Source organism: Maylandia zebra, linkage group LG19, assembly GCF_041146795.1.
Source record: "Maylandia zebra isolate NMK-2024a linkage group LG19, Mzebra_GT3a, whole genome shotgun sequence".
NCBI classification, from domain to species: Eukaryota; Metazoa; Chordata; class Actinopteri; order Cichliformes; family Cichlidae; genus Maylandia; species Maylandia zebra.
The window spans coordinates 6,426,602-6,444,176 of NC_135185.1; the positions used below are offsets into that span (position 1 = coordinate 6,426,602).

The window sequence follows — 17,575 nt, forward strand, 5'->3', positions numbered from 1 at the left end:
GCTGCTTGTCACAGCCTTGGACAAACACATGCTACGGTATCATTTTAAATGTATGAGGTAGGTTGCTATGCTTTTTGTGAGATATTTGTGTGATATGAAGTAAACAGATGTGCTCTACAATAAATAATATAAAGACTGTAATAAAGTGCACTGGGCCAACCATATTTTCTATGAACCAGAAAAACGGTCTGAAGCTCCACAGTATAGTAGTTAACATATTCACCTAACGCAAAAAAAAATCTTGGTTTAAGACTGTGAGGATACACAGCTTCTTGGGTTTCATCAGGAAGGGCCTCCAGGATTTATGGCTGCATGTGCTGAAGGGAAACTCATCAACTGGCCCAGATCACATTAAAGTACTGCAATAGAATAAACTCTATAGTGCTGTTTATATATTTTCCCCCAAATGCAAGTAAAATGTCTGCAAAGTTACAAAACCTGAAATCCATAGGGAGTTTTTCTCTCCAACAGAAAGTAATGCTCCTGAACTGCCCACAGTCCTGTGACTCATCTGTCACAATGTAACATTTGCATAATTGTTCCAAGCACCTAGTCTGGCACATACTCAAAATTTTCAGAAGATATTTTTATAGCTAGAGCTAAAGCAGCTTCTCTGAGCTAAGCTAAGTGCAAAGACGAGAGTATTCCTGAATTCTGAAGAACCAAAGACCTAGCAAATTTGTCTTGTTGTTGACAGCAACCACTTACTTGGTGGAGAACTTGATGGTCCTAAGCAGTTTCAGAAATGATAATGCCATTGCATGAAAGCACTGAGCTCTTTCTACAGCAGAGAATGCTACCCTGTGTGGTTTTCCAACCTGTTGGTCCAATTACCTTTCACTCATGGTGCTAAGCTCTCAAAGAAGGGAAATCAATACATCCAACTATACCTACAATACTGTTGATGTGGCCTGAATGTCTTAACAAAGGACTATATTTGTCTTCATGTTTCACCACCGCTGACTGTAAGAACAACCTCCATTTGGAAATAATTCATGCTGTGAAACAGTGCAACACATCTATCCCCATTAATATCAACGGGATTACACCGAAACAACAAAGAACATCATTCACCTGTCTAAAGCAAGAAATACAGAGCACAACAGAAGACCTACATGCAATGTATCAACAAATACACTCACAGCTGGATGGTCCCTGCCAAGTGTCTTCTCCCTGATGGCCAGAGCGTCATTCAGCAGGTTGGCAGCCTCCTTATATTTGTTCTGATCCCTGAGAGACCAAAGCAGACAGAGTTAGACTGAAATACAGACACAGAGATGGGCAGAATAACAGACAAGCACACATGAACACAAACATAAACTATGCTGACAAGTTCAACTAATGGGCCACCATCTTCAGTGGTTCCCACAGCCAGTGCACAAGAGTACTGACAACAAGTCAACTCATTGTTTTAGGTAACTAAATCAAAAGCCCAAGCTGATTGTTCAGTGGCTTAGATTTATGTAAATGGAAAAACATGGCAACAATCCTGTGCGACATTTGTCCAGGTTTTAGGCGTCATTCCTTTGCTCCTGTCTAGTTGGGCTGGAAAATTAACTTCCGTTACTGTCCTATAAATCTTTGTCAGGCTACGTTTGGCTTGTTCTGACAAAAGCATCCAGCTCTGATTAAGAAGCCAGTCACACAACACTTAAAGAATCCCTGCCAAAGGTTTCAAGAGACATGTCACAGTGTTGTGAGGGTGACAAAGTGTGCTGTTATTATCTCAATGTTAAAATCTTAGCTTTTTATGATATCTTCCAAACACAAGAATTCATTAAAAGCTGTTTAAGTCTAAGAGGATTTTGGAGTTTATGAAACAATGCAGACTACAAACAAAACTTTTTTTGAGCATGAAATTCATTCATTATATAGACCACCTCGCTTCAGTTAGCAACATGATCTCTTTAAAAACAGGACATCACCGGCTTTCATTAGAAAAAGATAAATACATAAAAATGCATGTGCATATTATTAGATGTTGCAGGAGTTTACCTGTAAACAAGGGCTAAGATATTAAGCATTGTGGCCACATCTGGGTGGTCGTGTCCTGAAGTCTTTTCCAGGTCTTCCAGAGCCTGTTTGCAGAGAGGCACAGCCACCTCATACCTGCCCTGAGACGCATACTGGATCACCAGGTTGTGGAGGGTCCTCAGTCGAGCAGGAATCTCGTATCCTCCCTGCTGAGCAGCAGCTGCTGCAGCGCTGCTGTGGGCTGGCTGGACTACAGACAAAAAATACGAAAGTAAATGAATTATTAATTAGGAAAAACCCATCACTGCACTGTATAGAAAATGATTGTTAAGTACAACCTGGTATTTTGTATCTGACCTATTTAGAGTAATGTGATATACTGTACACGGGGGCTGTGAAAAGGTATGGAAAAAAAAGTTGAAAACATTTTCCTCTTTCCTGATTTCTTATTATTTTACATATTTGTCACACTTTCATGTTTCAGATCAAACAACAACAAAAAAAATTGTCCCATCCTGTTAAATCATGAATGAATTATTTTTAACCCTGTTTTTCAGAAAGCTGAATCGAATTTCAGCAACCACACCGAGCCCTGATTACTGCCACACCTGTAATCACTTAACAGAACCTGTGTGACAAAGTTATCTCAAAAAGCAACACGTCACACCACAATCTAAAGAAATACCTGAGAAACAAAGTCACTGACATCTATCAGTTTGAAAAGTATTACAAAGCCCATATTCATCAATAAAACAAAAAAAGTCTCAGCAAAAAAGCCATCCATGGGAGAGTTCTGACTCCTGACCAAAAAAAACACCACAAAGACTCGTCTCACATTAGCCAAAAAAATATCCTGATGATCCCCAAGACTTGGGGAAAATATCCTGTGGGCTGACGAGACAAAAGGTGAACTTTTTGGAAGGTGCGAATCCTGTTACATCTGGCATAAAACTAACATCAGTTTGCACCCAAGCTTAAGTGTTCTTTGGTTATGCAGCAGGACAATGATCCAAAACACACTAGCAAGTCCACCTCTAAAGGGCTATATATATTGATATTTATTATTCAAGTTGTGCTGATTCAGTAAAAGGATGTTACAGATGTTACAATCCCTGATAATGAATTGCTTCAAATGAAAAGAAACTCTATTCCAACCAGCTGAGCAGCAAAAGGCTTTGTGAGCTGTTTTGTAAAAATAAACAGTGTCGATCAGACCTCACCAGCCGCTAATAGACACTTCGGCTAGTCACAGAGAGACAGATAACCATTCTCGCATTCACGACCAATTTAGAGTCACCAATTAAACTAACCCCACTCACCCCATGTCTGTAGACTGTGGGAGGAAGCCGAAGTTCCCGGAGAGAACCCACACAGACACGTGGAGATCATGCAAATTCCACACAGAAGGCCAGATGGCAATTGTGTAATTTTGTGAAACTGCTTTTTCCAGTTCACAACATTACACAATTAGGCAAATTTGATATCCCATCACATGGAATAAAATAAATATTAATCATTCATAAATAGCAATACTGTAAACTGCAGTTCATTCATTTCATTAATATGGCTCAGATGGCTGAATCTTTATAACCTGAATGAGTCTGTGACTATGGATGACAGAAGAACAAAGGTTTATTAATAACAGGAGTTTAATAGAAGTTTTCTATAGGAGATGACGTGTGAAAAGAAAGCTGATAGGCTGGTTATGTGACAGTTTTCCTCTAAAATGAAAGAAGTATTTGAAACCAGTGGGTGTCTAAGATGATATAAAAGGGTCAATGCTGACTAGAGCAAACACAAACTGGCTGCCTTTTAACATATGTGCAACACAAACAAGCTTATTCACCCATAAACAATGTCCTCTTTTTCCCCATTACGCACAGCTCAAGTACCAGCTCCTGAGTGCTACATTTAACTGGGCCAGAAGGACATGACTGGAATGTCTCTTGTGATAAATAGTCTGTTTGTCTGTCTTTCTGTCTCTATATGCGAGTGTCTAAGAATGCATGAATGTGTGAGAGGTCAGGAAACCACTTGATGGGGTTTCTTATTAAAGGCAAGCAGTTCTGTATTTACTCTGAAGGAAAGCCAGTAAGGTTTTGAGTAGGAGCCGCCCACTGCAGTAATAACAATGACCACAGAGAAATGTCCGGGCACGAAGTGATTCCAGGTGTTCTGAAGTGCTGGCAAACCACAGCCTGCCTTTGCTGCTGTTCACAGGAAAGTAACGCAGTGACAGCAGAACAGAAACGGACAAAAACAGCAGGTATGTAGTCAACTCACACATCTTCACTATGAGTCAACTGATGTCTACAAATAAACGCATCAAATCCTCAAAACTTAGAAACTGGAACCAGCCAACGTCTGAATAATGACCGAAAACACAACTTCATCATCAAAACACGACAAACCCTTGCTGGAAGAAGGAAGCAGAAGCGAGACTCCATCAATGTAAATGATTCTCAGCTACAAGTGAAGCGTGAGCAGTGAATTGTGTTACATGTGGACGTGTTACTGTTGACCCAGTTTGTTGGTATTCTTTATCGATTCTGACTTTGATTTTAAGATTTATTATTCACATGATTTTTGTGCACTTCTGTAAATATGTGGATGATGCTTAGCGCTTTGATTGACAAGGCAGTCATTTTCCATGCTTGTTAAGAGTACTCCCACCCGATTTACATAACCCCTAGCACTGTGTTGGAGAGTACTTGTTACCAAAGGGGGGAAAAAAAGTCACTGTGTCGCACTATGAAAAGTGCAGGATGCTCTATTTTTGGAGCCGGACCTCTGCTTTGCATGATTCTAGTTAAAATCTGCCCCAAACATTCACAAATATGCTGGAATATGTTTCAGGCTGTGACACTCATTTAGTGTCAACGCTAAGTGAGTTAAATGTAAATATTAGCACAGAAAAACATTGCATAAGACCCTGAGTGGTTTAAAAAAGCAGGAATGTCATCACCATTGTCTTCTTCCTGCTGACAGCAATTTACCAAAACCCCACAAGCTTTTCAGGCAGTCTGAATCAGCTTGGAAAGGAAAGACATCTAATCTACTCCAGCACTAACCCAGTATCCACTGAGCTCATGCAGAGCCTCAGGCAGCTCAGTTTCATACAGAGAGGATTAATGCCAGTGCAAAAGGCATTCGATGAAGCACTGCGTCTCTGCGAGTTCAGTTCTGTCTCAGTCCTTTACCAGCTCACACCTGAAAGACTCTGGTTACTTCTTAAGAGTATTGTCTAGTCTTCATTTGATTCGATACAGTATGGGAGGTCATTTCTTTTCTGTAGCAGTTAAAGCTGCTGCTTCTCTAAGCTCCAGTCTTCTGCACATCTGGCACTTCATTTTCTCTTCATTTTAAATGTATATACATTGTCATCAAATGTAGCTACCTGACAGTATTTACTGTAAGCACTGATGTGGGCAGAAGCAGGAATTTGTGTATGTGTGGGTGTGTATACACAACATTTATGTGTTGACATGTGAATGGGTGCAGGTGTACTGCAATAACTGCATGCTCCTTGACCAACTCAATATAGACCCTTTACAGTGTCATTTGTATCTCACCATCTCCAAAGAGAAACACATTATTTAATAATTATGGAGTATTGATCTCAACATACATTTTTATTAAGCTTTATGATGCATAAAGTCTGTCTGGTATTACCCTTGTCCTTGTTCTCCAACCAATTTCTCGCTCACAGCTACATGCCATTAAACTCTCCTGTCTCATCATAATTCATTTAGTGGTGCTCACAGCAAGTGCTCTATCACCACCCTCCCAAGGGCAATACGCAAAACCACAATAATGAAGTGAGCGATCCATGTAAAGGAAATGCTTTTACTGTAAAAGATTTCATTAAATTAAATAGAATATGAATGCAGCGTAAATATCTGTAGTCTAGCTTAAGCGGTGGATTACAGCAGTTACACAGCACAAGAGGCAAACCGTTTACAGCCCAGTCTGTCAGCAAATTAGACTGGCTGATAAACTGATACCACACAGGATGAGGCAAATGGGGCAATAAAGGGGAAAAAAATGGAAAATAAAACCTTTGGGAGCAAAAAACAAATGTTTTTCATTAATCTTAAAACTGTCCCTGAAGTGGGGTCTCTTTAACCAGTGTTTTGGAAACTGTGCATTCATCAAATGCATTTTTTGGAGATCATCTCATTAATATTAATAAAAAAATTTGAGTCAGTACAGCAATTTAGGCAATATGACATGTAGGGATAGGAGTGGAGAACCAGTTCCTGTCAGTCTAATTTCTTGGAATTGTCACTCTCGTTTATCGGTTCCATTTGCACCCACACTAGCTGATTTCAGTTCATGTGCAGGAGGAGGAAAATACTGGCTCTGAATCCAGGACAGAAACAGCTGCATAATGCTGCTAACATAACTTCGGCTCTTTGCAAGCATCTGCAGAGGCAGCATGCTAACACTAAGCTTGCCAAGAAGCCAGAGTGATGCTGAAGCTGAGTGAATGCCGACCTCAGCCCAGGTAACAAAGTGATGAGCAATCAGGCTGTATCCTCCAATTCCACCTGTTCATGTTTCTACAGTAGAATCACAGTGGCGATAATTTTAAAGTCGTTTTGAAGTCATCTTTACTTTGTGTTGTTGGCTTTGTCTTCTACTGAGAGAGGCTTTGTGTAATGCTAAGTATTCTGTGTGTCATTATTAGGATAGAGATTTGTGTTGGTGTGTTGGCTACAGGTTTATATTTTTAAAGGGTAATTACTAAAAGATCCCTTTCAGGTCATTTTACAGAAGAACATGAAAGTGACATAATGAGTAGTACAACAAATTTCTTTCTCCCAGGAGTAATTAAGTAATGTAGTGCATCACTTTTAAGAAAAGTGTTCTTTGTGAAAATTACTTCTTTGAGTAACGAGAACATCCACAAACGTCAGAGTCGCTAAATTCTTATCAATTCCCATTCCTATTTTTTTTTAACTACCTCTTGACATTTATTTAGTCCAAATAATTAATCTGGAAAATAACTATCCATCCATCTTCTGCTTATCCAGTTCAGGGTTGCTGAAGCCTATCACTAGCCCCGGACAGAGAGCAGAGCTAACACAGACAATGACTTTCACCTCACATTCACACTTATGACCCATTTAGAATTACCAGTTAAAATTGCCAACACAATCATCCCAGTAACTACTTATCTTTGGACTGTGGGCGGAAGCCGGAGTACCTAGAGACATCCTACACAGACACAGGGACAACATGCAAACTCCACATGAAAGGCTCTGGCCAGATAATGGATTCAAACCACTGCTGTCTTATTGCTCTGAGGCAACATTGCTAAGCACTGCGCCACCAAACTCCCCTGGAAATTGACTATAATAATGTAATATAAGATACATAACATGTTACCAAATAATGGATGAGAAGTTCTTATGGGTTCCTCTTTTTACCATGATATAACAAACATTTACATTTTAAGTCCTTTCTTGATATCCAGAGCCACAACTTCACTGGCTCAACTAGGTCCTGACTAATGGGGCTTTACAGCCATAAAGCTTTGTGGTCTTACATCATGAGCTACTGAAAAGACCAGCCCATCTAACAGTGAGCAAAAGGCTGGTAACAAACAATGGCAGCAATAAAAAACTGGCGCATACATGTTTGAAAGAGAGTGGTACTTGGACACACAAACATGCTCACCACCAGAACTTGTCATCATGTATTACACAATTTATCTGACTCTGGAAACATCCACTGATTCAGCTTCAGTAAATTACAAGACAGCTGCTGATGCAAAGCTCTGTTCCCATGGCGATCTTAATTTTACAGCGGTAAAACTGTAGAGTCTATCAGGGATTAAAAAACTAAAACTACATGTCACAGCATTCAGATGCCACTTTTTAATATGGTGGAAACAGTAGTTTACTTACAGCTCTCACAGCTCTCTCTTTCTATAGTTGCAAAAGTATTTAGGAGTTAATAAAGAGTGTGCCACTGAAATCTACATCCCAAGCCCAAAAACTATATTTCATATTTGGATCCAAGGACAAGAAATTGAGTGAAAGTCTCTCAAAGCAGAAAGAGGATGAAGAAGTACAGCACTTACTGCCTGGGGCTTGATCATCCTGATCATCTGGGAAGAGATCATCCAAAGTCTCTTTGGTAGAGTCTGAATCCTTTTCTTCCTGAAAGGGGAGAGAGGAAGAGAGCAAGCAGGATGATCAGTGAAGGGAGAGAGGACCAAAAGCAAAAAGGAGGAGATATTGCTCATGAAATAGCTGAATGTTTCTAAATGACGCGAGAAACACTGCCAATCTATTAGCAGATAGAGTCATTTTGTAGTTTGGGTCTAGATCACACATACTTAAAACGTGTGAGATGGTGTATACTGACATCTTTTGATTGTATCTGCTTTTGATAAGGTGCTTGGGGGGAAAACCCCCCAAAATATTGGTTCCAATGATAAGATGGTCACGCATATTTTAGATAAAAGCATCGCAACACATTCTTAAGCCCTGAGCACTCACAGAGGGGGACAAGTCCTCGTCGTACTTCTTCAGCTGGTTCATAAACTCCAAGTGCTTCTTTTCCTCCTCCAGCTGAGCCACGCTCTGCTCGCTCTTCTGCAGTTTCTGCTGTGTCCCGGCCAGCTCGTCCCTTAGCCACTGGTTCTCCTGGCAGAGTCGCCGTACCTGTACCCTCAGCTTCTGCTTCTCAGACTCAACTGAGCTCAGGTGGTTTGAAAGCGCCATCATCACCTGCAAAGAGGTGGCGGTTATGTTGCAATGTCTGCAATCATACAGACCCTTTTGTATTTACAGTTGGGTTTATCCTCTCATAACAACATTTACACTAATATATGTAGTAGAAGGTTGTCTACTAAAACAATTCCACCAAAGCCATGTGGATGGTAGATAGTAAAGCTATCTAGGGGTAAGTGTGCACTTGCCATCACAACTACATGTGTGTCCACTAATGTTAGAGTGAGGCACTTTGGGTAAAAGCATACAGTCTAAGGTGAAAGGCTCGGAGGGCTGTAATTAGATGAGGGGTGTTTGAGCAGGAAAATTACACTTTACCACAACTCCAAGCAAAAATGCTGGAGGTAGAAAATTCAGTCTGTGGGGTGTGTGCACGGTGTATTGTATATTTATTAGACAAAGCTTGCTGGGAGATGGCGATGAAAGGCTAAAGCATCAACAATGAATCAGCGCTGACTCATTCACTGCTTGTGAAATGAAATGTGAAGTGAAATGACGAGAGCAAATATTCTGCATAATTTCAAGGCTTTAAAGCTTCTATATGTTCTTTTCCCCAATCGACCAAACAAAAAGTAGAATTACAAGCTAGAGAGAAACACTCCCGTGTCAAGAGAATTCTAATGATCTAATCCACTATGGACTTGAATATATTTTTACCTTTTACTGTGTCTATTGCAAGGAAAGATGGTGTTCAGTAAAGGCAAGATTCTTGCTGTTTTCACTGAACTTGTGATATTAATTATCCAGGTGAAAACCACCTGCTGTCCTCTGCTGTCCTTTCTACACAGTAGAAAGTAGAAAGAAGAGAACCTACTATCCTTAAACTTAAAAAGGGAAGATTTAAATGTGTAACCACACAAACAGCTTGCCTTCTTATTATGTTTTGTTAAAAGACATGTAGATTAAATTGCTTGTTGCCTGAATCTCCTGCCCAGACCAACCTAAATGAATAACAGAACAGTCTAACATCCATAGTGATATTAACCAATCACTGAAGCTCTACACACATACTTGAGCCTCGCTGAGCCCAAGTTCCAGCATCTCCAGGGACTTGCGGATCATGTGTGATTTTTCCTCCACGAGAACGCCCTCCTCATCCTGCTTCAGGCAGCGCAACGTGCCCAGAAGGCCCTCCAGGATGGAGTGGTGCTCTTGCTTCAGGGCCTCCAATCCTTGAATCACCTGCTTGGTCCGGGAAATGATCTCATCCTGGGACAGCTTCTCCCCAGGATCCTCCTCCTCCTTCACACACACCATGGTGGACATGTCCTCACGCATCCTGCAGAGAAAGCGAATAAATTAACATAACAGGAAAAAAGGTTGCATTAAAATATTTTGTCTTGGAAGTCCTCATAACACAAGATTCCTTACAGGCTCTAATGAGGGAGGGAAAGGAATTTTCTACGGACACTAAAAACAGCGTGTTGTCATGTAAAGATGGTATCCACTTGTCTTATGACTGTCACAGATGTTTAACATGGTAAAAAACTAACAGCAGACCATGAAAACAGGATTCAGCAGAAATGTGACATAGTGGTTAAAGGACAAACAGGTAACCTTTTTCTTCAAAGTCACAATCCTCTGACCTTTTCTTGTCTCATGGCCAAATAAACAGCCTTTCATGACGATGACTCATCTCATAAAATCAATTATGCTGCAAGTGAGAAACGGCTCTGGTTTATGAAAAGGTCAGACAATGTGTTTCTGACTGGACGGCTACTGGGACAGGGGTGTAGGAAGCTCACTTTGAGGGAATTGGTAGGAAAAGTCTGTGCTTCTTCAGCTCTACACACAAAGGTGCCTTGAAAAGAGGCCCTGACTGAAGCACCTGTTTTGAAAAGCTCGTGAGAGCAGCATCAGCAGAGGTTTGTAGTAGAAGACGGAGCATGATTGAAGATTACCACTTGTAAAGTGTTCTAAAAACAAAACAAAAAACAAACAAACTTAAGAATCACCATTTAAGATTGTTTAATAAAAAGCGGGTCTTAGGTTCAGCTGTCATTAAAAGTTTAAACCAAACCAAAGAAGTTAAATGTTGTGCCTGTTTGACAGTAAAACCCGGATCTGAGGTTTGTGGTCTGTGAGTGGTTTACAGATAACAGATTAGAGGGGACAGACAGGAAAACTCAGAGGAACTTGTAGACATTTTCTGCTGCACAACAAACTCACTTTGACCACTTTAAACAAATGTTGGCCGTCACATTTTCTTTTATGATCGTCATCTATTAACTGCACTCGTATCTAGTCAGCTGACAATCTACTATGATCCAAGTTCAGAAAAATCTACTATAAAATGTAAACAACTATTATTCCCAGAAGCTGCAAAATACAGTCATACAGACCCCAGACTCATTCATGAGTCGCCCATAACAATAGTGCTGCTATTGTCTCTCTCAACACACTATGCACTCCTTCCTGACTTTATCTGCTATATATTCATCTCTCACACACAGACACACACACAGACACACACACATATATAAGAGGATTATGACTGAGCGCTTTGGCAGCAGTTGTAGCGAGCTGCCTAATAAATCTCTGCAAGCACACACGACTGAAACGGCACGGTCTCAGCTGAATAATTACAGAAACACTGAATAAAGTTACATTTTAAAGTATGTTCCATTGAAAAATACAGAAAGAAAACCCGTGGGTGTGAATGAGCCAACATTGGTCTTATCTTTGACGGTGCAGTGACACAGTGAGTTGAACCGACCGAGCCTACCTCAGTAGAAAAGCCGCTATGATGTCAAAGGGAGACTGCAGACTTGCCCTGAGCAGATTTCACATTTTACTTAAAGAAGAGGAAACAACGAGGTAAAAAATACGTTGAGACGAGACAGACCGAGGAAGGGCAGCAGCTCTGATCGCTCCATGTGACTCAGCAACCGGCCCTGCAGCCTATCAGCTGAGCAGGAAGCAGGAAGCTGCTTGCAGAAGGAGGTGGAAAAGAGCAGCTCCAGGCAAAAAGAACGGTGAAGTATGGGTTGCATTTGAAATTATCTTGGCAAATACAGGAAAAGCTTTCAAATGCGTTATTAGCAAGATCCATAAAAAGCCAGACTTTCAGGGATTTTTCTTGTACTGAAAACTGTATTACTATTAGTTACAAAAAAAACTGTATTTCAGAGAAAATGAAACAGAAAAAGCTCTTTCAACTGAATTAAATCTTTTTAAAGAAGGAAAAAAGTAAGAAATGTACAGAAAGGATTTACTGAAATTTCGACTACTGTTTTAGGCACAAGAAGAACTCTGAATATTCAAACTTGAGCTTTGGGAAGTTAAATGGGCATTTCTCATTTTTTATTCTCTTAACCCTTTATCGAAAACCGGGCCACTGCTTATATGTCAGTCATTTTATCAGAAAAAAAAATTCCCAGAACCTTCAATCCATTCATTTTCTGCAACTTCTGAGTCACAGAGGCGGCACTCTAAACCAAGAGTGCCCTGACCTCCCACCCTGCATACAGAGTCTGGATAGACATAATCTCTCCACCACTTCCTCCCAGTTTGACACAGCACAAAAGCCTCACCTAAAAGCCATTTAGGTGTTCCAATTAGATGTGCAAACCACCTTAACTGGTTCCTTTCAGAGAAGACAAGCAGCTCTATTCTGAACCACTCCCAAATGACCGAGATCCTCACCAGATCTATAAAAGTGAGCTTGAATGACCTTAAGAATTAACTCGTTTTGCACCATTTTTAATCCACAAATTCCTCCTTTCAGCTGTTTGGAAAGTGAGCCATGGCCTCAGATTTCATCCCAGCCAATTCACCCTCAGCTGCAAAACACCCTGATGCTCAATGAGGTCAATGGGATCACATCATCTGGAAAAAGCACAGACATGACCCGGAGACCACCAAAATCAGTGACAAAAGCCCAGCCCTGGGCAAAGTCTGAAACCCACTTCGACACTAGCTAATAACCTGCAATGTAAACCAAGGTCTCACTATGGTTGCGCCAAAGCAACCTGCAACAACAGACCAATAATTCCCAAACTACTTCCCAGCTTTCTCCAACTCCACAAAATACATTTAAGGTAAAATATTTACATGGCTTTTTCCCCTAGTCAAATATACAGTGGGGCAAAAAAGTATTTAGTCAGCCACCGATTGTGCAAGTTCCCCCACCTAAAATGATGACAGAGGTCAGTAATTTGCACCAGAGGTACACTTCAACTGTGAGAGCCAGAGATTTTCCTTGTTCGAGGTGACCAAATACTTATTTTCCACCCTGATTTACGAATAAATTCTTTACAAATCCTACCATGTGAATTCATGGATTTTTTTTTCACATTCTGTCTCTCACAGTTGAAGTGTACCTCTGGTGCAAATTACCGACCTCTGTCATCATTTTAAGTGGGGGAACTTGCACAATCGGTGGCTGACTAAATACTTTTTTGCCCCACTGTATTTAGGTGCCATCATATTTGAAAAATCTAAGAAACTAATCTTCACATTTAATCTTTGCATAAATAGCAGAAACCCAAACCACAAAGAACTACAGAGGCGACCGTTACCACTACAGGCCATGTAATACAGAAGTGAGAGTGACAGCATAAGCATTGTTTTCCTGTTCAGATCCAACAGTCTTTTATCTCTGGGATTAGATCAGTCTCCACACATAAAGCACCACAGGAGGAAGGCAGGGAAAACTATTTTCAAAGTCAACTTTTGAAATGTAAATAGCTTGCTTGAAGCGCAGCACCCGGAGACGCTGCAGTTCTTTATGTAAGCATGCTAAGGCGGTTATCTGAGGTGATGGGGATGCTGAAGACAAACGTGGTGGCAGTGGATAGAGGGGGAAAAAAATGAGGAAGGAGTTATGGTTGGGACCGATGGAGAAGTGAAATAGAAAGTAAGTGTAGGTTTTTATGCATGAGGATGGAGCCGGCGGCAGAAAAGCAGCACTCGAAGAACAGTCTTAGTCAGCAAAGTGTGGGCACAGCTGCTTTATTTAATAAAAAAAGAAGAACAAAGAGCCTCTAAAAGTTTCTTTTACTGAACTATTTTACTGAAGCTTTGTTTGTTTGACTGCTCAACCCACAATTTAAATAATACAGCATTTCTTCTACTTGTTCCCTGTAAATAAAGGAGAGAAAAAACAAAACAACATTTACTGTTTAGAACCTCGTACCAGTCTGTCTGGTACAAATAGCTCAAAGAACTGGATAGGGTAGTTAATAACAGCAGCTCAATACTTTTCCCTGGCTGAAGACAAAGGAAAGCACAACACACCACAAATCTGTCCCACCCAGTCTGAATACATTTACTAGCTCTGAGTATAAGCACTCATTTACAGCCGAATGCCAAGTAGTCTCGTCTTTATTCCCGTCTTACTTCTATCTATCTTTTCGCTGTTAAGCTTTTTTATTTCCCCACCAGCTCTAATTGTTTGGAGAACAGGTAGTGCTTATCTGCCTGCTGTGGACAAAAAACAAAACACCCACGATAATCACTGTAAAGTCAGGATTCAACTTTTGACAAAGCAAAAACAATAAGCTAATGGGCACCCTTCATCCAAATCGATGACTCTTTTCACATTAAAATAGACGCATCAATTAAAGCTTCTGTAACAATAGTCTGTTGTATATATTGTGCTGTATCCCTGTGTTTTATGTGGCCTCAATTCTACAAAACATCACTAGCTATTAGCTAAGTGTGAATCTTAGCTCATTTGGTTAGTTTCAGAGACCAAAAAAGGGTTTAAGAAATCGGAAAGTCACAACATGACATTGTACCGGTGAGAAACAGGAAATGACCTGTGTGACTGGTGTTAACAATGAACAAATTTAGTCCTGGGTGCAGATTAGGACAACAAAGAGAGTGTGGTGTTCTAAATGAACCCAACAGAAAACCTTGCTGTCTAAAAAAACAAAACAAATCATCGTGTGAATTCACTTGCTGCAGTTTTAACGTGTTAAACTGTGTCATCACCATTTCTTACTTCTGATAAGAACTCCAGTGACAAGAGCGCCAAATTACTTTTGCATGTGCAAGCTCTGAGCAAGAGATAAAATGTATCATTCAAATAAGTGAAGCAGTTTAAGATGCTGTGATCCAAAGAGCTGGCAGTGGTACCGCTTCTTACTCCAGCAACCCAAAGGATTAATGATTCAGAAAGACACTCGCTGATTTTATTATATGACTTTCTGCAGACTCTCCGTGGATTAAAGTTTTAAATTCTAAGTCTGTAATATTTGAGGTCAGCTGAGTTTAGAATGGGAAACTTCCTCCCAGGCTTCTCAATAAACCTGTCAGTGTTGATATGTGAACATCTCCTTGACATAAATCTTAAAAGATTAAAAGATTAGGAAGTTTAAAATTAGGAATTTTAGGACCACTTAGAGAAAAATCAAAGACTATCCAATTCAGTGAGATTGCTGCTAATAAAATGCTAAAACCTTCTTAATAATTATCTGGCCGTCATGATGTTATTTACCATAGCCCATAAGCTAACTTCATATCAAAGGCCTGTGAGGAATATCACTCACTTTTCACTACAGTATATTAGGTGAATTAGTGCTCTTGGTTTTCTGTTCTTTTCTTGCAGCAAAAGGTTGCAACCTTAACATGGTGCTACCCAGTGTTATCCTACTAGAGTCACTAATGTTTCACAAAAACAGACAGCCCCTGGTCTTAAAATAGATGAAAAAAAGGAAGTGCCAGTTTCATAGAGGTTGGTTTAAGGAAATGACAGTCACTTTTACTAACAAATAAAGATCTTTAGATCCACTGAAACCCTACTTGATTAAGACAGACAGACAGACAGAGAGAGAGAGAGAGAGAGAGAGAGAGAGAGAGAGAGAGAGAGAGAGAGAGAGAGAGAGAGAGAGAGAGAGATGTGTGGGCACCATTCATAAAATTGATGTTGTGCAAAGAAAGGAAAAAAAGCTTGAAAAAAATATCCATTATGGTTTGCATTTATGTAAAATATTGGCCATAGATCATTATTGATGCCAAAAAACAAAAAAGAAAGAAAAACAAGTATTGCTTGTGTAGTAATTCAGCTATTAATGCACAATTTACACCACAGTAAGCAACAGTAGATGTGAATGCAGGTGTGTAAGATTTTAGTGAGGTCATGTTATTTGTATGCTCATTCACATCTCGTTTTGTGCTAATAACCAGTCAATTCTTCTATTAGTTCATCAACAGAAAACCACCTGATTTCTGGCTGGGGGGATTTTAAGACCTCACCATTAACCAGCTCTGGGAACCTGGAAATAATAACAAAGTTGTACTCATTGCTGTGCTCATCTGCAGAAGTGAAGTAAAACCTGCAGCCATTAAAATCAAATCTGCTGCAGCCACACAAAACTGTCATTGCTACCCAGCAGCACTCAACCCACTCATCTGGGCCGACAACAAGCTGCCTCAGGTGTAGCAAAGGGGGTGTTTAGCCCTTAGGGAGGGGCCCTGCAGGTTGTCATGAGTGCACCTTTGGGTGTATTAAACGTTAAACATGGCAGGGCAGAGAAGAATGCTTGTGTATTTCCGTGCAGACTGAAAATGTGTAACTACATACCCCCAAACTGCCCCAAATCTCAAAATATCCATAGATGCTTCTCAGTCTTTTTGGTTTCCCAGCTGTGGGTACCACAGTGAGATCCACTGTCCCCCTAAAGCTGTCTGCGCAACACAGGCAGCTTTCACAGCTCTGACTCCCCTCTGAATATCAATGAAAGGATACAGCTAACTATCACATGACAAATGGTCATCATCAAGATTTAATCCCACCGCAGTAGCCGACAGAAGCTCGTTTCCACAGGCTGACAGGCGTGTTTTAGTCGGGTCCGTGTCGCTGTAAGTTTGTGCTGCTTTGTCCGAGCTATATAGCGTACAAATGATTAAACCTGAAGAACCAGTTAAACCATACTTTCTTGTAACACAGACCAAACCTCGGGGCCAACTCCGACCTAGCCCTCTAAATGAGTTAATGTGCTTGCGATGTCTAATTCCTGCAACTAACGTAAACACCGACCACAGAACAAGCAGACAATTCCATAAAAAATGGTTACAAAGACTACATAACGTTAGTAGTATACATACCTATGTTTTGGTAAATGACACTTTAAGAAACGCGTGATAAGAGAAGCAAGTGGCTTATTAGCTATTAACAGCATTCCAAGTAATACACGGAGCCATTCTTACCGTTCTCTGGGACATCCGTTGCCAATGTAGCTCGACTTCAATGTTCCTCTTCCCCTTTTAAATCACGTCTTTTCTAAATGGGATTTTTTTCTTTTGGCCGACAGCCCGTGTAGAGTGTAAAAGAAGCGTAAGAAATATACTAAGTTAAAAAAAACAATTTTCACACTGTCTTTGTCTGCTAGGATGTGTTTTGCCTTCTGACGCCGGGCTTCACTGCATCAACCTCGTTAATGTTGACCAGCTAGCTACATAGCTAATCACCTAGCTATCTGTCAAAACAGCGATTTCAGTCAGCCGTTCAGGAGAAGCGAGTATTTTCCGCTGCTTCCATGACAGGAACTGCTCTGTCAAACTAGCCTGACAAGGGCTTCATGGGGCGGAATAAAAAGTTCATTAGTCCCCCATGGAGATGACAGCTCCTCAGTGCTGTAGCTGGCTGAATGACTAACCGCACAGTACGCGAAAATGGCGTTACCCGGCACCCCCCTGCTCCTCTGGCAGCACTGATGTCATCCAGGCCAGATTAAAGGGAAAGCTGTGGTGCGAGTTCAGGCTCCATATTTATTACCGGAAAAACAAGAAGCACAAAGTGCATGGTGCACAATACTCCAATATATCTACTTAAATAAAAGTAGCCTATGCCTATAATGGTAAAATTGTTAAATTGGAGGTTCATTAGATATTTTATGGTAGAGGTTAGAGGT

General features: G+C 40.6%; 1 protein-coding gene across 8 annotated transcripts in view; it reads right to left on the reverse strand.

The window, feature by feature from the left end:
* klc1a (kinesin light chain 1a) overlaps positions 1 to 17,353 on the reverse strand; it is a 42,662-nt gene extending 25,309 nt beyond the window's left edge. For 2 of the 8 annotated variants that reach the window (XM_076877506.1, XM_023152328.3), the window contains exons 1-7: positions 11,443 to 11,580; positions 10,546 to 10,633; positions 9,729 to 9,996; positions 8,484 to 8,714; positions 8,063 to 8,141; positions 1,996 to 2,224; positions 1,143 to 1,230 (exon numbers count right to left, since the gene is read on the reverse strand). In XM_076877506.1, coding sequence (XP_076733621.1) covers positions 1,143 to 1,230; positions 1,996 to 2,224; positions 8,063 to 8,141; positions 8,484 to 8,714; positions 9,729 to 9,996; positions 10,546 to 10,574 — 924 coding nt within the window. In that variant the 5' untranslated portion in view covers positions 10,575 to 10,633; positions 11,443 to 11,580. Of the gene's footprint in view, positions 1 to 1,142; positions 1,231 to 1,995; positions 2,225 to 8,062; positions 8,142 to 8,483; positions 8,715 to 9,728; positions 9,997 to 10,545; positions 10,634 to 11,442; positions 11,581 to 16,871 lie in introns of those variants that run through there. The other 6 variants (XM_076877505.1, XM_012920081.4, XM_004554703.4 and 3 more) reach the window with 4 other exon arrangements.
* Between the last annotated feature and the right edge of the window lie 222 nt (positions 17,354 to 17,575).